At 47.0% G+C, this 21,010-nt stretch overlaps 1 protein-coding gene across 2 annotated transcripts in view; it reads left to right on the top strand.

Moving 5' to 3' along the window:
• The window catches only part of LOC119386408 (ATP-binding cassette subfamily C member 4), a 1,176,877-nt gene that overhangs the window by 583,667 nt on the left and 572,200 nt on the right, over positions 1–21,010 (top strand). For both annotated transcript variants that reach the window (XM_037653719.2, XM_049414333.1), the window contains one exon: positions 2,296–2,390. In XM_037653719.2, coding sequence (XP_037509647.1) covers positions 2,296–2,390 — 95 coding nt within the window. The remainder of the gene's footprint in view (positions 1–2,295; positions 2,391–21,010) is intronic.

Here is a 21,010-nt window from a genome sequence, read left to right as displayed (position 1 = left end):
TGAAACATCGGCTCCAACAACACGCTTTGTTCAATGGTTTGACATTCGTTCAATCAGCCATCTTCAGGTCAATTTCTGTCGCGGTAAGGTGTACAGGATATGAAACTGTCATGTTGTGTTCTGATGAAACCTTCCTTCTCAGTTTAATGCTCACCCTTTACGTTTACGCATCAATCTTCGTCATCTTCAGCCTTATTATATATCCACTGCAGCAGTAGCCCTTCGCAGTGGTCTACAATTTGCTTCGTATTGTGCGAGCTCATCCACTTTATACGTGCCCAATTCTTCATTTCTTCACCCATGTAACTCTCGGCCTTCTTGGTAGCATTAAGTAGTTACAAAAACTGTAACTGTTAAGACTTTTGCTGGAACATCATGGCAATAATTGAATAGAATTGGTTATGCACGTACATAAATACTCTTGCAGTTAGTATGTAGTGTGTTTAATCCTGAATTCTTGTGTACTCTAGCAATATCTTCGCGTAATCACGCTGCTTGTTCTTCATGTGATCAGAACGAGTCCAGAAATATCTGCAATGTACCATTTCTCCCTTTTTGATTTCTGAAACAGTGATTCTAAGTGAGGCCATGTACACATGCACCATGGAAATGTTTAAATGGGCATAAATTCAGAACATTGCTGTCGCTCTAGGTGTTTTCTTTCACTTCCTTTTCAGACGTACAGAAAGGAGCGAAGTGGAGCTGTCCATGGACCGTGCACACAGTTTCATAACAAGCTTGCGACAACTTTGACAATTATGTTCCTGAATACATCTGCCGAATTGGCATTTAAAGAAGCATGTAGTCGTGTACTTCATTGTTTATTTGGCATGAAGCAGCAGGTATGCTTCACTCATCTGCAAGTTCACACAGTACAGTGCATATACACATGGCATACTACCCCCACATCTACCAGCTCGGAATGTGTAGCTTGATTGTAAAATGTTTACTTTGACTTAACAATTATTAACGAAATGGCATGAAGGCTTTGCCACCTATGCAGACGACATTCTCAGTATACGCTGGCAAAAATAAGGGGAGTTTGACCGGTCCACTAGTCGCACATTTCCTTGTAAACATCTCGTACGGGGCCGCTGTTGTTGCGAGCTAAAGCGCCGCATCGAATGGACCATGATTCCAGGATTTTTCTTTTCCGCCCACCTTTATACACGGGGCAGCGTCGAATTTATTAGGTCGAAGTAGTGCCTTGTCATTCAGCGGCGTTCAACAAGCTCGGTCTTAGAACACATTGCATGGGTGGTTTTCGCAACATCCTCTTTGTGTTCTTTAACCTTCGATGACCTTCTTCCACCCGTTTCGACTATGTAAGTCGTCTTGCAATCCACACATTGTACTTTGTAGATGACCCTGCTCTAATCTTCGGCGGTTTTTGTGTATACCTTGTCCTTAGGACATGTGTTCACAAAGCCCAAAGACCGCACACCTGCGGATGATTCGAGCAGGGTCATCTACAGAGTAGAATGCGGGGATCGCGACACCACTTAGATCAGCGAAACGGGCAGGAAAAGGCCAAAGACGTTCAAAGAACACAAAAGGGGGATGTTGCTAAAGCCACCCATGCAGCGCATTTTAAGACACCTTGCTGAATACTGCTAGACGACAGGTTATAGCTCCGACTGAAACAATGCGACGATGCTGGCTCAGGAACGAAGATGCAGGAAAAGAAAACTATTTGAACTATGGTTCATACGTCACGAAGCAACTGCTTGAAACAACAACCACAGACCCATACCGAACGTGCACGAGGACGTATGTGGCTAGTGGATTGGTCGACCTCTGCTCACTTGTTGCCAGTGTATACTCAGACTGTTACCTGCATAGGCGGCAAAGCTTCTATGAAATTTTGTTCATAAAAACGAAGCATTTTCATATTTTGCGAACAGATTTTATGGTGCAGCCGTGGTACAAAACCATTATTTTGCAATAAGGCAAATTTGCCGTATCATATTCGACAATACGGGTCGACCGTACTGCAGTATCTTAACGTAAGAAGTACGTAAGAATACTTTTTTAAAGGAAATTGTTCTATTGTGGTTATGGAGTAGTGTTCGCATTCAAACGAAGTGACCGAGTGCTTTGTCTTATCTGTGCTAACGAAAGCACTTCCTAAGAAGACTCCTTTTTAATGAAATCGTTTATTAGGATCACGGAAAAGTGCTCGGCAGCGCTATACCTTCAGCTTTGTCCATAAACAGGGGCCAAATTTTTTGCTGTGTAAGCATTTATATTCCTTAATGTTTCGTGCATTTCTCACGTGATTAGCATTGTTCGCAGGACCTTACTCTGCTACCCTACGGTGACAGGACATTGGTCGGTGACAGAGGGGTCTCCCTTAGCGGTGGACAGAAGGCCAGGGTTAACCTTGCCAGGTAAGAAAATGTCTTTCGCATGTCGCCAACTCAATACTAGAAATACACACGGCTGTTTGAATGCCACGCGGTCAGCGATATTAGTTTCATTGCTACAGCAAATATATTGGCACTCCCGTCACCACCGCCGTCATGTTCCGCATACTTTCCAAATCGATAACATCGCCCCGCGCATCGTATGTTCTACACGCAAGTTAGCGCACGCGAGTGGGAGCGAATAACTGGGCTGAAGCAGAGGTGAAACAAGCCGGTCATTTCCATCGCGCGTGAGATAACATCAGCACGCGTCCGAGGCGCGCTGTCGTTTGCTTCTCAAGCAGAGAGGAAACGCCCGCTCGTCTTTCCTCGGGCGAAGGAGCATGAACGCCAGGGAAGGTGGGAAAGAAGATGACTTTTAAGGGCTCGTTTTTCTTCCTTAGAGACAATAATAATGAGAACTAACAGACAACAATGTCATAGAAGATATAGGGGGTGTTATTTATAATAATTGAGATGTGAATGTGAAGAAAGTAAACTGGACGGAAAGATAACTTGCCGCCGGCAGGGCATAACTTGAGCAGCAAGCGTGAACTTAGATCATAAGGGCATGGCCCCGATCGCAGGTGCACCCGCTAACTCGGTAGAGATCACCAAACGGCTCCTATCTCCTTCTATGTGCTGTGATCTCACAGCTTCGGGTTGAGACAACAGACTGCACAAAAACCACTTCACTCCCTCGATTGGCTGTATTCCCTTACACCAGTGTTTTACAGCGGAGGTAATAAAGCTGAGCTCAAACGGGCACAATATCATCCAGCAGAAAAGTTGGAACTGCGACGCACACACACGAAGCGCAGATGTATGGCCTGTTGTTGGGCTAGTTGGTTCATAGATTCAGCAGAGAAGTGTAAGCTGCGTGAAGACAGCGCGTAAGAACATAGGAACACTGGTGATGGTTAGCGCAAATGGAACACAAGCTCTTTTTTTCTTCTTTTCGTCCGTGTTCCGTTTGCGCCAAACCATCATGAGCATTTTCCAGCTCGCCTAATTCGCTACCCTCTAACATAGAAACACGCACACACGTGACGCGTCTCGCGTGTGTGCGCGTTTCCATATTCTTATGCGTTGTCTTCGCGCAGTTTAAGCTTGTCTAAATAGCGAGGGGGAGGAAAAGGGAAGTGAGGCTGAGGCGGATGATGTGAGGTTGAGGAACAAGCGGTGGGAAAGGGAAGTGGGTGCGTGGAGGAGGGGTATAGCATAGTATAGAGGATGCGAGTGGAAGAGGGAGCCGAGTCGGAGGCTGGAGAGTGCAGCTGGTCAAGCGGAGAGGAGAAGCAGTGGCGCAGGTATAAGGACGGAGTCCATCTACTAGCGCCGTGCGAAGCCGCTAGTAGATGTATGGAGGAGGAAACGGTGGGAAAGTGGGGGTGATGAGAAGTGATGTGACCATGAGGAGGATAAAAAGGAGGAGCGGTATGCCATGTATGTGCAACACAGCAAGGGAGTGGGCAAGGGAAGTGAGGGTTAAGAGAAATAATCTCAAGGTGAGGAGAAAGTTGAGGAGGGGGTATGGCGAAGGGTGTGTAAAAGAAAAGTGGGAGTGAAGAGGAATGACGTGAGCGTGATGTAGCGGGAAGTGGGTAAAAGCATAGAGAAGTGAGGCAGAGGCTGATGGATAGGATGAGGGGGAGAGGGTACATCACTGCTTAGCCGTGTATCGCTAGTATTGCAAGGGTGAGAACGAGTCATGGGAGAATGAGAAGAGGCGAGCGGGTTAAAACAAAGGATAGATATGTAAAGTACAGTAGAAAAGAAGGCGGGAAAGAGAAGTGAAGGTGAGGAGGAGAGAAAGCGGGGGAGGAGAGGGTAAAGCATAGCATAGCCATTTATGGTATACTATAGCATAGCGTGGAAAAAGGCCGGGAGGCTCAGGAGGCAGAGGAGGAGGAGAAAAATTATAGCACAGTGCAGGAGAAAGGTGAGTTGGAGATTGGAGACATGCACATTGTCAGGCAGAGAGGACGTTCCTTGAGTGCTAAACCATGCCCTTGTTCGTCTAGCTCTGCATAACCTTGCATTGCATCATTGAGGCTTCCTCTCAGCTCCGCTGTGCATTGGTCTTTACGGTTCTAGGGTTACAACAGATGGCATAGCGACAAGTTAGCTGCTAGCCTTACTTCGTACAGCTTTACAATTTGTTCCTGCGGCATTTATGTCCCCACCCTTGCTGCGAAACTAGCTTTTTTGTTGTTTTTGTTTTGACATAGAAACGTGGATAGTTCAGGTGAAAACTGCAACCGCGTGGACATACAGGTGCATCAATTACGCCAGAAGTGCTATATTTGCTCGGCGAACCTGATCCGCAAAAATTCCTCGAAGAGAGTTGGGAGGGGCTGGCTTTAGGGGAAAGTATGTGAATATTTCTAGAATTATCCTCAGCATACATGATGTAGTCGCAGTCGCCTGATCGTTGAAGCCTGCACTACCCATTTTTCTCGTCAGCTTGTCGCTCGTGGCAAACTTGTCTTCTGTATTTTAACTAACGAGTAGTGAAGGCATATACGCAAGAATAGCTGACAACACGATCGGCAGGCCAAAAACGCTTTGCTATTTTTCTCACTCCAACCTCTCGCTGAATCGGCAACAAACAACTCTGTTGTGTATGGGCTTTTCAACAGCTTCACAAATTGAAAAATGTGGCGAATGAAAAAGGTCTTACAGGTGAATTCAATGGCAGGCACCGTTTTCGTAGCTACTCTTACAAGTACGTGGAACTTTGTCACATATACCTCCTGAGAGCTCCAGTTCCATCGGTCAGTGCTCAACTTCTGGCAATACGAGACGCAGCAAAGTTGGTGAGTGCGGCTTCCGCATCGTCGTCATCGTTTACTATAATACGCACCGACTCTACATCAGGCATAAAGGAGCTCCGCAAGGTATATAACGCGCACACTTTCGCAGGCGATATACAGCGTATAACTACACAGATGCCTGGCCAGATAAGGATACAGTGGATACCACGGGACACATTTTCTGCTCACATACAAGCTGACACCGCCACCCACAGTGAGCTGCCACGTAGTCTAGAAGCGCCTTTCCCGATTGATCCCTGGGGTGAGTTCCTCCACCGCAAGGAGATTCTCCGCCGCACCACACGAGATTTAATTCCACCGTGTGGTTCGAACCTCCCAGGCGGGCTTACACGCCAGGAGGAGGTGGTGTTGCGGAGACTTCGTGTGGGGGCGGCACTTACTCCGTCGGTCACATATGCCTGGCCGCAACATCTGCATGGACCATTGGGGATACTTGGCCATTCTGTACCACTGAAGCGTCCGCGGTTACAATCAAGCAACTGTTGTGGACATGCCCTGACCTGAATCAGATACGGCGGCGCTACCTGAGAACAGTGGGCCTTCATCCGACAACCACCGGATTATGATTTGTGGCTATATGGGCCCCACCATAGAGCATTGTTGATGTATATAGCGGAAGCCGGCCTCTACCTGTATATTATCTATGTATGCCGTTGGGCAAACTCTCGAAATTAAAAAAAAAAGAGGTAACTGCAGAAATGTGTTAAAAGAAGAGAAAGATACCAATTGTAGCATGATGTATAACCGCTTGAGTAGAAGAGAAAAACGAAGTGGGAGATACAAAAATTGGGTGCATATCTGCGTGCTCCGCTGCAAATGCCGTGTAGTGACGATAGAGGAGGCGCTGCGTGAGATATGGACGCCATCTGTCAATACGTCGGGAAACATGAGCTTGTGCAGAGGGTTTCCTTTCTCCGTGGCAGAGGGCATTCGTCGGCGCGTCTAGCATGGCATTTTAAGCGCAGCCGCATTATCAGCGCAGCTAAAGAACCTAGGGTCTTTAGGATTACGTATCTATGTATTTTTCTATTAAAGGAACACACCACCTAATACTTACCTAGTGATGTTGCGCCTCAGATATGCGTAATATTTACTTTTTGATTGACAACGTTCACAAGTATGAACAGCCATACCAGTTCAAGATAGGTGGGCGGTAATCAAGTGCTTCAACTTTGGCCGGGTGGCTGAATCGGGTGACAGACAGACAAACAGAAAGACAGACAGGCAGACCAAAATTTCTGCGTTGAAGTTCCCCAAGATAGACTATCCTCTTTAAAAAGTGAGGATGACGTGGGTATAGGGCCCGGCGTGTTCGATCGGGAGTGCGTGAGGGGGTACGAGCGTCGTCGGCTTTTGTTCCGGACGCTCTGGCTCCCTTTGTTCTAGGGCATCGCACCATAGTCTCGTGCTCCTTCGCTGTACGGCATCGCACCGTAGTCACCGGCCGTTCAAGGACACGTCTTAGGAACTGGATGGCAATTACGGACACCCTCAGCAGCCAGGGAGCGTCATCGGCTGTGTCCCGAGCGCACTGTCCTACGGCATCGCTCCGTAGCCCTCGCCTGAGCAAGGTCCTGTTCCCGGCAAACGCTGGCCAGCTCAAGTACCTGCGACGCAGAGGTCACTGAACTCCGAGCCTCCCAGCTTCAACCACAACGCCAGCTCGCGTTCCACAACAGCGCAAGCATGCGTCATCGACTTGTACGCCGGCGTTGACTCCAGCGCCCAAAGCAACGCATAGACTCATCTCGCGTCGGCACAGAACAGTGTTAGTTGATTAACCGACGAACGCTTCATACGGTTTAGCAATTGGTTTCCTTTATTTGTTATCTGTATGATAGCTTTGTTTAGTGCCGATATGTTTTATATGTTGGCAGTGGTTTTGGATAATATTGTGTGTTTTTCTTTCGTGCGTAATTAAAAATCGGTGTGCCTAGCGCTCTCGTCTCGTCCGTTCCTTCTGGCCAACTGTTCAGATATTCGTGACAAACTTTCTGTGCCGTTTTAATACGCAAAAAATAATTGATGGGCGTCGTAGCTAGCGACAACTGTGAAAACAACAGGCCTGCGCGGAGTTGAAGGGGCGGCGTGTGTCTAATCGTGTCTCCCTTTTCTCCGCGTCTCAGTCGCACAACTTGGTGCACTTTTTTGTGAGCTCTCTCGGGGCGACTACTGCACGTACAGTTGCATGGTACCCATTAGGGCAATGGTCAACATAATTTTTCGAAAAAGGAATGTAGCCGCTATTCATTATTCATCATTCTGCGGAGATGCGAGGAACCCTATACGAATCTGTAAGGCACTATGTGCACTTTCTCGGTTCTATGGCTGGTGACGAAGAATTATGGCGGAGTGCTTTGTAACGGGTGAGGAGCAGTAAACCACTCACACTTTACGCAGTAAGGGATATTCGAAATGTACAGTGCCATCGGTCGACTATCCCATAAGCTCAATCCGCCATGTTTTGTTGGGCGCTAAAACGAAACCAGCCGCACATCGCAGCCTTTCAGCTGCTAGCAGCTGGTTTTTTTATCTTCGTTCTGCGACAAATTCCCAATGCTTCGGGCGTTGTTCAGGCAGCGAGGGAGCCCTGAAAATGCCAGGAACAAAGTAGCACTAATATTAGTCGAATTTATTAGTTACCTGAACGAAGAAAAACAATGTGCCGACGCGAACGTGTTGCACAGACGAGAGAGAGCATGATTGATCAATGTAACCTTTTCGGTGTTGAATATCGACGAAAGCAATGATTGACGTATAGAAACGTGTGTAAGCAGTGCGACATACGCTGCTGCGCGTGTCCATGGTAAATCAGTGCCACCGCACGAGACTATCGGAGTAATGATCCCAACAGGCACCTCTTTACAAGCTTCGCAAGGCAGTGTGCGCCGAAGTACATAGTCTGCACGCCCTGTCTGCCCTTTGCTTTACACCCCCTTATCCCTCCCACTTCATTTTCCTTTTGCTTTCTTCAGTCAGCATGCGCTGCGAACACGGATCATAGACGAAGTTGTACAGTAGATGAAGCTGTTTGTTCGGTAGATCATAAGACATGGAATCAAGGTAAAAAGAGCATCAAGTAAAGAAAGTAAAGTAAAGAGAGCATCAAAGAAAAAGTCACGGTTTCGCCGCAAGGGCGAAGCAATGAATGCGATAGCAAGAAAAGCGGCCCATGAAGGACGCGCTGCTACGCCGCATAAACATCTGCTCCCCGGCAGCAACTATACTCGTGGACAATTTTTCTTGGCAATGAAGCGCAGGCTACAGAGCCACAATGCACGTATCCTACCGCTAATGAACGTAGTCCCATAGTTGCGTCCGTATTTTCTGCGTCAGATATTGCCACGTGCGTTCCTTATTATCACTTTTATTGTATTCTGTTTTCGCCCACAAATACTGCCAGCAACGCTCAGCGCAAACCGCGCCTCATTGTTCAAGAAGCTTCGCGATTATCGTAGATCATTTTGTTAAAATTGCGCGCAGGCCGCGAACAGCCTGGATTATACCAGAGCTTGCGCGACCACCAGTGATAAGACTAGAATATTCGACGTCACATGTATAAATGCCGACGCACTTCACCACTTGTCAGTTGATCGACGGTCGACGCTCTGTTCGCCACTATCAGTGTATTGCTGTAGTTCACTTTCAGTTTCCCGGCCACAAGTTCGGCCAAATAAAGAGTTCCATCCCGGACGTGCTGACTGCTGCCTTCGTCGACGTCACGACCACGTGACATCTGGTGGAGGTGCTGCTCGTACATGTACCGTACGCCCCCGTCAAGCCGTGGACCGAGCCCACGTCGGAAGCGCTGTTCTGCTTGCAGCTTACGAACTGCTGGGCGGCCAAAAACGCTGATGACAGCGGTCTTGAAATCGGACCAAGTCGCAAAATCGGGCGCGTGGTTGATGTACCACAGCCTAGCTACTCCCGCGAGGTAGAATACCAAAGTAAGACTGAAAGTCAAGCTAGTTGGTACATATTCATCTGTGAAAGGGAACAACACCAGCGCTGGTGTTGTTCTCTCCCACTGTGTCCCTGTCCAAGTTTGCGCAAAAAGCTTCTCAAAGTAGAATAACAAGTTGCTTAACTTGCCTCCTTCGTCCCATTTATTGGGTATGCTGACGCGCTCGTAAATTGCGAGCCAGTCCTCCACATCGGTGCTATCGGCGCCAGTGAAGATAAGTGGATCGGGTATACGAGGGACATCGGGACATGTGGTCGTTGCGGGAGGAGGCCTTTGCTGGGCGGCGTCCTGAGGCATGGTAGATGGTAGGGGACGGGAGCGAAACTCCAGGGGCATTGAATGGGAGCAGAGCACTCTCCACCAAATTGTTAAGAATAATAGACGGCACTCAACAACAATGCGTAATGGCGACAGTCACGGCAAGGCACGAACTCTGCGCGAGCGGCGCCCTTTCAGAAGAAGCGACAGGGGACGACCCACTAGAAGGCGCTGAAGAGAGCAACCCATTAGTATGTTCCAAGGCTTCGCTACACATCTTTGATTTCTCGTAGTTATCTCCTGAAATAAACTCACTTTATATAGTAAGTTGACTCGAGCCTATTGATTTCTGTTTGCATGAAGAGTGATCATAGTTAAATGGTGACTTAATAAGTGACACGTGCCATTTCACGAATTTCGATCTGTTTTCAGTTCTCATCTGTTAGATTCAGCCTGAACTTTCCCATGTGGAACATGTGATCACACACAAACACAAGCAGATCGATCACTATTAAAGTCACTTTTGAAAACAATTTGTAAGACCATATAGCAAAGAAAGAACATCAGTGGGCAATCGAGGAAAGTATGTTGTGCAAAACAAGCAGATCAGTCAGTCAGTCAAGAACTTTTATTGATCGGTCCTGAGGAGTTTAAGCCGCCGGGGGGGACACCCTAGCAGCCGCTACCGTAGGCGAAACAAGCAGATGGGACAACTTTTGAAATTCCTTTAGAAAATTTTGTTGAATATGCAGTCATTTTCAAATCGTTTACATCCGATGAGCAAAATTGTTAGCACTAATACTGGTGTCACACAGTTACTTAACGATCGTGGTCGGGTCTGATCTGGATCGAATTTCTTTATCAACGTAGCTGCTTTACGCACACTGCAAAAGCGAGCCAGTAACTGTTGAGAAATTTGATAGGGGCGTGTGAATAGTGAACTTTCATCTCGAATCGAATAGTGCCGAATAGTGACCAAAGATCTCAATTATCAAGTAGAATAAAGAATATTTCATTGAAAATTGCAAGAAAAGAGAAAGAGATGAAATCTGCTGATGTCCTCGAGCACCTAACGCGGTGAGTGACTGCTACCGAAAGGGTACAAATAGTCATGCAGAAGCACAAGCTGTTCCACGTGACCTGGCTTCAGGCTCTCTCACCATGATGTTATGGTGTGTCCTACAGTGGAAAAACACGCTCACTGGGCACCTCAGTAGCAGGGATGGGAAGGTATCGCAAAGCAATTTTCGAGATTCCTGGATAAAGTGCTGCTCCATGCTCTTTCCAGTATTTCGAAAAATCATCCTTGCTTGGGATCAGGGGCTCATTGAAGTATTTTTTAACCTCTTCACTGTAAGGTCAGAGCTCAGTGTGCTGGCTATTTTTTGACGATAGCAGTTCAACCGTTTCAAAGACTGTTCCCTGGCCTTCTTCAGCTGCAGCGGTTACGTGCGGAAATGACGTAATCTCCTTTAAAATAAACATGCGCTCGCTTATGAACCAGGATATCGGCGAATGTTTTAACGAAAGGCCTACTGTAATGGTGTTAGCGTTAGTTTTAGCCACTCCACAATAACCAAGATGCACCATTGGCATTTGTCGCGTTTTACATATTCGTTCTGCCCAGTTATTCGAAACTTGAAGTACTAGCTGTTCGAAAGTCAAATCGAATGATTCGATTAAGTATTACTCGATTTTAATTGGAAACTGGAATAATCGCACACCTCTAAAATTTGATCCCAAGTGGGCTTAATAGCGATTAACAGGGCGCCGTGCGACATGCTGGAACACCGACATGAGCTTACTGAGAAGCTTCTGCAACGATACTTCGGGCCCTATATTATACTCCAACATTGTGGTGCACTGAACTAAGGTTTAGCCCAATGACATGATGCAGTCATAGCGGCGCTGCACATGGCCTGAAGTCCTCAATGTATTCTGCCTAAACCTTACTGTGTGGGCACACGGGATACCATTTCTGACTTGCTTTACTTGCTTTCTTAGTTTATTTGATAGCATGCATTCACACTTTCGTGTTCTGTTTACAGCATTGGGACGACGCTTTTTCAGAGGGGAGCAATAATATGTGTACTTGTTTTTCGTTGTCCATGTGACCAGGTTTCACTAACTGAAACTGTTGCACATGTTTTCACTCGTCGCAAGCCACACCTTCATGTATGGGAACATTCTTGAACAGTCTCCACCATTTTAACCCTTTCCCTACCAAAAACGAACTGAGCTCTTAGACAAGGTTTGTCTGCTGCCACCAAAAAGAAGCTGAGATCGTCTACACTGAAAGAAGCGTTTGGGGTGCTGCAATTAAGCTACTCTGATTAATTTTGCTGAGTTCTCTGTGGCTTAAACAAATAGTGCAATAAAAGAATTTTTAAACGTGCTCAAAGAATGCATTTTGATTAAGAAAGACTGCATTCTGGAAACCGGATTTAGAAAATGGCATCCTCCTTAGTGCGCAAGCGGCGCGCGCATGCCAGCAACAGCTCTGTTCAGAAAAAAAACCGAAGAAAACGCATGTTTGCCTAAGTTTCGTGAAATGAAGAATTTCAGTTCTGCGAGTGTGATGGCGACTACACAGGACAGCATACTTTTTTTCTAAATTATCGGATTCAGACGACGATTGCTTCTCAACGTATATCGGCAGCAGACGCCGATAGTTGTAAACAATCCTCCACAGGCGAGTCCAAGGCTTTGTCACCGTCTCGCTTGTCCCTGCACATTATTGTTTTAATTTCAAAAAGACATTTCCTGCATCGAAGGCTGGAGAGGTTAGCGCCCTTTCCGTGGTGCAGTGCAGTGAAACCAATCATCTGCATATTCGCAAAAAAATACCTATCTTGTTGTATAAAGACACGTAGAATCAAATAGACAAATAAAAACGTCGGTCTCTTTATGTCGTTTTTGGCCAAAAGCTTGGTAGAGAAAGGGTTAAGCAGATTACAAGCACGATTTAAATAGCATAGTACATTACCAAACACGGAAGCACGAGCGATCGTGCTGAAATGTACTGCGGCTCATTCATGAAAGCATGGCACATTTCGTTGCTACATCATACTCTTGACAACTGTATTCACATCTGTGACGCGAGTATATTGGTATCTTCGCAGGCTAAGTGTCACACATTGCTTAGTTTGAGGACACTGGTTTGATTGCTGGTGATGGCAGCAGCATTTCGATGGGGGCAGAGTTCAATAGCACCAGTGGATTATCGTGATCAGTATGAGAACAAAAGATTTGAAAGAGGCTAGGCCTTTCTCATATTTCCGAATTTGTGAAGGGGATTTGATATCGGAGGATTCGAACAACATATCGATACTGATCTGCAGAATGACTAAAATCTGGATGCCCATCTGTATATTGAGTTTTTGTTGCGCTGCATGGGAAGCCCCACGAAATAAAAACTTTTGACGCCAGTCACATCTGCGTAGCCATACCCAAACAAAGCGTCAGTAATTGCAACAGACGAGAAAACAATGTGATTGGAATTTAGCAGTCACAAAAATTCAGTCACAAGTAATAAAAAATATGGGACAAAGACAATCATGTGCAGGCCGCTACAAGAAGGTCTGCGCGCCGCGGGCCACATGTTTCAGACCCATGGTTTAGAGGATCCATGGCGCCTTTTCTACATTATTTCCGTCAGCTGCCGCTGTGAATCGCCCAGCAGCGGGCTCAAGGCTGTTTGCCACGCACTGATGTGGCAAATAGCGTGTTTCCTGTCATAGTGCTGACGACAGTGCTTATATTTAATTGGGATGAATGTTAAAGAACTCAAAAGAATTAACCCAGACTACTCCTAACAGTATGCGTTATAATCATATTGCGGCTTTTGCACGTAAAGCCTCAGAAGATATGTTGCTTTGCTGGGCTCACATTAACCGAATAAAGACTTCATATATACTCTATCGCAGTAAAATGCTTTGCTTGGTGCGTTGGTTCATACAACAGATTTGAGTGCAAAAGGACGAGACACAAGGAGACGACTAAACGAGCACAAACTACCAACTCTTTTAGTCGTCTTGGCTCCTTGTCTTGTGTCTCTTCCCTTTGTGCTGAAATTTATTATAGACTAGACATGTGCGCCGGACCCAAAATCACCGGCGGTGGCGCGCCGGTGTTTCCACCTCTGGCGGCGGCGCGTGAACGCCGCGGGGTTCATCGGACCGGCAGCGGCGCGGCGCGGGGGAGGGGGTAGGGCGAAGCTGTGAATGCGATAAGTACGCGCTATAATCTTACATGAACGAGGGCTAGCAGCTAACTCTTTTACAGCGAAAGCTGTTATGAGATCACAACACCGGCCGTTTTTGGTGCCGTAGTTGTCCGCCGCCGCCGCCGGTGTCCGTAACCACTATAGCTCGATATAAGAAAAAAAAAACTTATAAGAAAAAATTTCCAGGATGGAACGAGGTTTGAACCTGGGCTCTCTGCGTGAGAGCCCAGTATTCTACCTCAGAGCCATTCCGGTGCTTAAACTGATTTGCTAAAAGACCCTATACAGGCTTCATGTCGGGAAGGAACCACATTAACATCTGTAATGTAGCGTGGTAGAAGAGTAAAATAACAACCAAGCGTCGCACAACGCGAATTCTGTAACCAGGTGTCACAAAATGCGAATTGCGCAACGAGTGGGTTGTTGAATGCTTCCAACCCATTACAAAGGGCTCTGCCATAATTCTTCATCATCATCAGCCACAGCATCAAGAAAGGGCACATCATGCCTTACAGGTGTTTAGCAGGTACCACGGTTCTCCGCAAACTGATGAAAAATGGTATAGTGGCTGCTTCTCTACTTCACGAAAATTAATAATAATACCTGGGGTTTAACGTCCCAAAACCACTATATGATTATGAGAGACGCCGTAGTGGAGAGCTCCGGAAAATTCGACCGCCTGGGGTTCCTTAACGTGCCCTAAAGCTAAGTACACGGGCCTCAAACCTTTTCGCCTCCATCGAAAATGCAGCCGCCGCGGCCGGGATTCGATCCCGCGACATTCGGGTCAGCAGTCGAGCGAAATAACCACTAGACCACCGCGGCGGGGCTACTTCACGAAAATTATGATGATTTATAGCGTAGTGGGTTCCTCGCAAGTGCACTTCTATTGGTTGCCGAGCAAGCCCATAAAGCTCCGATGATCCATTTCCTCAGGGTCTCAATAAGGTTAACTCCCTCTCTCTATCTCTTTCTCACGATAGCGTATGTTATATAGCGTGGTGGGAGAGTGACATAACGACCGGGCGTCACACAATGCGAATTAAGTAACTAGTGGGTTCTTTAAAGGGACACTAAAGAGCAAAACGATTTTCTCGAATTAGTAAAGTATAGTCTTCCACGGTACCAAAAACACCACGCTTTCTGCGCGAAGACGCTTAATGAGCGAGAAAACGCGCAAAAAGAAAATACATGTGGCGACGCCACCTTGGAATTCCCGCACCATTTGTCGTGACGTCACGTATTTTCGACGGCGTGTGCTTGGGTCTACGTAGTTCCTAACCGGTTAAATCGAAGTACATCGCCCTCTGAGGGGGCCAGAGACTTGACATAACGAGTTTTTGGAAATTTCGTCGAGCCAGTGGCGCCAAAATACGTTAAATGCTCTTTGAAATCTTTTACGTCACGAATTACAAAGATCGGCGCGAAATTTAAAATTGAAACTTTGAACTTGGTTTTCTCCTCTAATAATAAAACTATGGTGGTCAAATAAACTACACAAGAGTTCTGCGAGCACACTTTATCAATCTAAACCATATCGTTGTTTCTCTTTAGTGTCCCTTTAAAGCTTCCACCCATTACAAAACGCTCAGTCATAATTCTTCATCCTCATCAGCCGTCGCATCAAGAAAGTGCTCATAATGCCTTACAGATGGTACCTCGCTTCTCCGCAGAATGATGAGTAATGTCGTGGTGGGTGCTTCCCAACTTCACGAAAATTATGATTTGTGGCGTAGTGGGCACGTTGCTAGTGTACTTGTATTAGTAGCCAGAAGAGAATTTATAACGGGCTCTAGAAATGCCCTTCTATCTTTCGCTGTGACTGTGCTGCGCTTTCCGCGCAGGCCTGGCCTTTTTTGCTCCGGTCTCACTTAACTCTACAAAACGCTGGTGTATGACAATGCGGGCGCTCCCGGGATAAAAGCGGTTTTCGGTAAGTTTGTCGTATCAGTGGTCCAAGCGCGAAGCAGTGAGATCACAGCTCTCACAGCGCGTAGAAGGTGTATGAGCCGTTCGCTGGGGGATGTCTGCCGAAATAGCGCGCATGTCAGCGCTCTTGACCGCGCCCTTATAGTCAAAGTTTACAGTTACTGCTCGAGTTACGCAGTCCCTCTCCCCAGACATCCCTTGCTGCTCCTTCGCCCAGGAAATGACGGGTGGCCGTTTCCTTCTGCTTGAGGAACAATCGACGGCAGGCCTCGCACGCGTGTTGATGTTATGCCGTGTGACGGAGATGGCCAGCTTGTTTCGTCTTTGCTTTAGCCACGTTCCTTGCCAACGCTAGCGATCTTTTACTCGCGGGTAGAACATACAATGCGCGGAGCGATGTTATCGATTTTGAGTGTATGCGGAACATGACAGCGACGATGAAAACGTGTCCTGAGTGTCCATACGATTTCTAACGCAATAAAAATATACAAAAAACCGTTGAAGCGGGCTCGTTTTTTCCTGAAAGCTGCATCGTCTACGCTGCAAAGAGTGTGTCTGTTGGAAGAATCATATAATGCGGCGCCTTTTCCATTGGTTTCGTTCTGGCCTTCAATACCCTTATTATGGGGACATCCCCTCGCCACTAATTTCTTCATAAAGCAGGCGTACAATGTCATCGCTAAGCGTTGAACCTATCATGATTTCACGCTTCTCGGATACAGTCTGTTATCTCTGCATGCACGGTCGCAAACGCACAAAATGGAGCGAAATCAGTTAATCGCGTATAATAGTCATGCGAGACAAGCAAGAATGGGTGTGTGACTGCATAGCAAAGCAGTGTGGGAGACAATTCACAACTGTTATTTCTCGTATATGGACCCGTCGAGAGTGTGTACCCGGATGATGTCACGTGAATCACTGTTCTGGCATAACGAAGTCCACCAAAAACAAGAAACGCCGAGAGAACAATGAGCTCCTTGTTTTTGTTTTTTGTTGTACTTTCAGAGGCTGTTAGGGGCCCTTTATAGAAACAGGGCGTGCTAACACGGACACAGGGGAGTAGTCAAGACACCAGAAACACCGCTAACAACTGACAAATCACACAGCGGCGGAACCGAAGGTAGACACAAATATTTATATGCGCATTCCCACGTAAGAGACCATACGTATCAATCAAGTGCTATCCAGCGAGTTGGGTCGTCGGCCTTTAAGGCTGGAGGATGCGGCAGCGTTACGGGCAGGCAATACTAGTGATATTTTTGGAGAAGAAAAAGACACTAGAACTTCTGGGGAGCTATTCTCGGTGCGTTCATCCAAAGGAGATGTCCACAGTTCATTTTGGCAGAGCGCATCGAGTGCTTCGAAAAAGCGATGAGATGTGATGTCACCTCGCTCTTGACCACGTCGCCGCACCGAACCTGCCAGCACATTCCTAGCGTAAGAAGCGAGTGGATGAAATACACAGAAACAGGAACTTTTCAAGTGTGAATATGCATATGAATGTGCTCCAGATGTTTGAGAACGATGCAGGGAATGCGTACCGACCTTACAGCTGCGTTAGACGAGCGGCCGCATTTAGCCTAAATCGATGGCTAACACGATCGAAAGACATGTGCACCGAAAATTGGATCTCTGAGGGCTGCGTTCATTGCATTGAAGCGCATTCCGTCCCTATCTTTTGTGTCGAGAGTGTTTGAAAGCTTCGTGATGTCATGATGGCAATGCAGAACAAGAACCTGAAGCGGGACGCGCTTCTCGCCGAGCTCCCGCTATTTAGCGGCCGCTGAGATGGAGAGTTCATTACATGGACACATCGAGAAAAGCCCCTCCGGCGAAGAGCTGTATTTTATTTCCAGATTCCGTATTCAAATTAAAGGAAAAGACTAATGTCGGCGCGCCCCAGTTATTGCGCGGCGGCGGCTGCGCACACCTCTATTCTAGACCATACACTACCGGTTTGGCTGCTGCATTGTTCACAGTCGCAACCTCATGACAATATAAAATGTTCTTGAAAATACAACTTAGTTGACACTCTCCTACGGCTCTGATTATCTGAACACACCTTACTCTGTTCTCAAAAGAAATAGGTGTGCACCAAGTAGCCTGGCAGTTTGAATGATTGATTTTGATGCTTGCACACATGTTACTTTCTACAAGAACACGAAGATATGTAAAACATTAAAATTAACTACAATGTTCTCACAAAATATGTGCTTATCTGTGATCTGCTCTCACAAATGCCTGCACTAACATCCTGCACATTTAGGCACCTGCAAGATCAGAGGAGTTCTGATTCTTTAGTGTGCAAACCGTTCGGGTCTGAACAAAAACCATACGCCTTGTTTAGTCATGAATATCTTGCGGTTCGAACTAATGTCCCCGTAACAAAAATGAAGGCCACTTAAAATTCCTATTAAAACCACCTCCCACGGATCGTGCCCAGACCTATCAGCACATGCAAATTAGGCCACTTTGTAGATGCACCTCACCAAAAGATGTACCTGAAGAAGTGCACAAGTAACATTTCAGACAGATACTGCGTATGAGAAGCAGATAAATCTACGTGAGAAGCAGATAAATCCAGCTTTTATATTTGCAAGGAAAGAATATTGATGCGCACACATATAAAAACACGGACTCAGGAGACTGGGACGAGCGCAAACTTTCAACTAACTTTATTTTTTTCTTTATTTTTCGTCGTCAACAATATATGCCATCAGTCACGTGGTCACAACGCGAATCGCTTTTCACTGTCAGATCAAAAGAAGCCACGCAAGAATCTCTTTTCTCCATGCAATAAGGAAACAGTTTGGGCTCGTCCCAGTATCCTGAGTCCGTGTTTTTATGTGTGTGCGCATCAATATTCTTTCCTTGCAAGTATGAACCAACTCGCCCAGCAGCAAGTTTTATTGAACCAGCTTTTATAGTTTGAGACAGAGGAACATGGGACTGGTTGCTTGCATGGTTCACTTTGTAACACAAACCCATTGCACGATGCACAATACACAAAACATTTAGCACCTAGAACCGCTGAAACACACTGCAGGTACACATCAAACGACGCCATCGTTCGCTCGAGTGCTACGCGGTCACCACAGAGCACAACAAACGGCAAAACAGCTCGGACGCAATAGAACATGTATCACGGCGATGAAAAGGCAATGAAACTTATAGCTACTGAGTGTATCATCCCTCTGGGCCTTGCCGTTTGCTGAAAGTATCAATATACAGGTACGCATTTGGCTGCCAAAACTAGGGCACACACAAATGGCATATGCTGGATGCAGCGATCGAACACTTTTCATGTTTTTGTACGATGACCATGTGTCACATGCAATTTACACCTGCACGGGATTGCCTGCAAAGCGAACGACAGCATGAAACACACGCAATCGACAACAGCCGACGTTCACGTACACAGCACACTACGAATTTTGTAGTGTTAGCTACACTTGCCTAGCCGGAATCGATTTCGCGTGGATCGTCATGAGCCGTGCTGCGCATGCGCAAGGATCAGTGATGTCACACAGCTGGCTCAACGGAGCCGGCATATCACGCGCTCTCCGCCATCGCCGCGCGCGGCTCGCCGCTGCTTGTCTGCGCGTTAGGGAGGAGTGGCGCCGTAGCCACGGCAGACAATCTGGCGCCGGCGCGCGCGCAGACTCCGCCACCGCCGGTCTGCTCTTTCGGAGTGACGTCGTAGCCTTAGGAGACGTATTGGATCCAGCGCGCGCGCAGCTATTCGCCTTCGCTGTGCAGTCGCCGTCTCACACTGTGCTGGAGCCGCTTGATAGCGCCTCTGACTGGCGTTTGCAGGTGGGTAACGCCATGAAGAAGGAGAGCGCAAACGCTGCTCGACGGCGCAGAAGAGCCGAGAAGCTTATCTCATCAGATCCCGAAGTAGTTGCCTGGCAATTAGCGGTTCAGCGTACGAAGAATGAACAGAAGAAGGCTAATAATCCTAGACAATCGGAAACCTAAGAACAATCAGCTGAAACTTTGCAAACGCTACGTATATCCTGGCATAGCCGAGCTAAGCCACTGCAAATTTTTTTCATCGGCAATCACACACGTTGATTAGATCCGGAAGCAAGCCCCGCCTTGCTGCCATTTGATGAATACTTCGAAGGATGCTGATTAACTCTGGTACTAATCACAGTATCATCCAAATAAACTCCTTTTATGCAGCTGGCGACTAGGCCTCGGCTGCTACGTCGTCACTTCATGTGGGTGTCATGTTCACATCGAACAGACGTGAAGACGTCATATTGTCACTGCCCTTGTTTCAGCCAATCAGTGACAGACACGTGTAACAGCACTTGCGAAATAGCTCACGGGAATGTTTCGCTGGTACGAGTCGTTTAAGAGACATTATCCAGCACCAGCTGCAGGCAAAATTGGTGATCAAAGAGTACCTGAAGGGGCGTCTAGGCAGACTAACTGGGTAATACGGGTCAATTTTGTTTGAATTAAGATGAAGGATCGTTACAAATAGGTATGCCACAAACGATAGAATGAATGGAGGCAGATCTGCAAGGTAATGAAAAACTGATTAGGGCGATTCTGCCAGCTTTGGTAACATGACCGCAGCTAGCCTGTGAGGACAAACTGTCAGCAAAGTTTCGTACAAGTAAGTGGGCCAGTTGTACGTAATCGGATTTCATATCGAACTCGCGATTTTGGTTAGGTATCGTTTTACCGTTCTCTTACATGCATAGAGCTTTCGATTATGAAATGGAAATTTGTAGACAATTAAAGCATTTCTCCTCCACATGACCATCAGAAAGCAGTTTCTGGCGTTGGGCGCCATCAAGAAGTCGCTCACATCACAACTCGCTTTATCTAAAATTCTCTGTTTGCATTATTTCCACATGATAGAAATGAAGGCTACCTGAAGTTGTGATTCATGACTCCAGCATTCTCTGGCATATCTAATACAGCGCTGCAGGAGCGGAGAACATTGAAAGTGCAGAAAGAACTTAAAACAGCCTATACGCGAGCGAAATAGCAAATTCAAGTTTGATGGAGCTTCTGTATCGAGATGGCTGATACACAAGAAAACTGCATTGGTAGCGCACATGTACGGCGCACTTCAGAGCACACACTAGAGCACTGCACGGGCCGTAATTTTCGGCCCCGGCCCGGCCGGGCCCGGACCTCGTTCAAATTTACCCGCGCGAACCCGGCCCGGTGACTCAGAATGAGACACGGGCTTGGCCCGAACCCGAGAAAAAATTTCGCCTACCCGGCCCGGCCCGGCCCGACCACAGATCAGGCCCGACTGAGGCCCGACCCAGTATTCTAGGTGGTGATGCCCGAACATGGAATCGACAGCAGGGTGTTTTAAGTGGCAAATATCTACGCTTTGTTGGCGCATGTTTTGCTAACAATT

This window comes from Rhipicephalus sanguineus, chromosome 3 (genome assembly GCF_013339695.2).
Source record: "Rhipicephalus sanguineus isolate Rsan-2018 chromosome 3, BIME_Rsan_1.4, whole genome shotgun sequence".
Lineage (NCBI taxonomy): Eukaryota > Metazoa > Arthropoda > Arachnida > Ixodida > Ixodidae > Rhipicephalus > Rhipicephalus sanguineus.
This window is presented reverse-complemented; position numbering and strand designations above follow the sequence as displayed.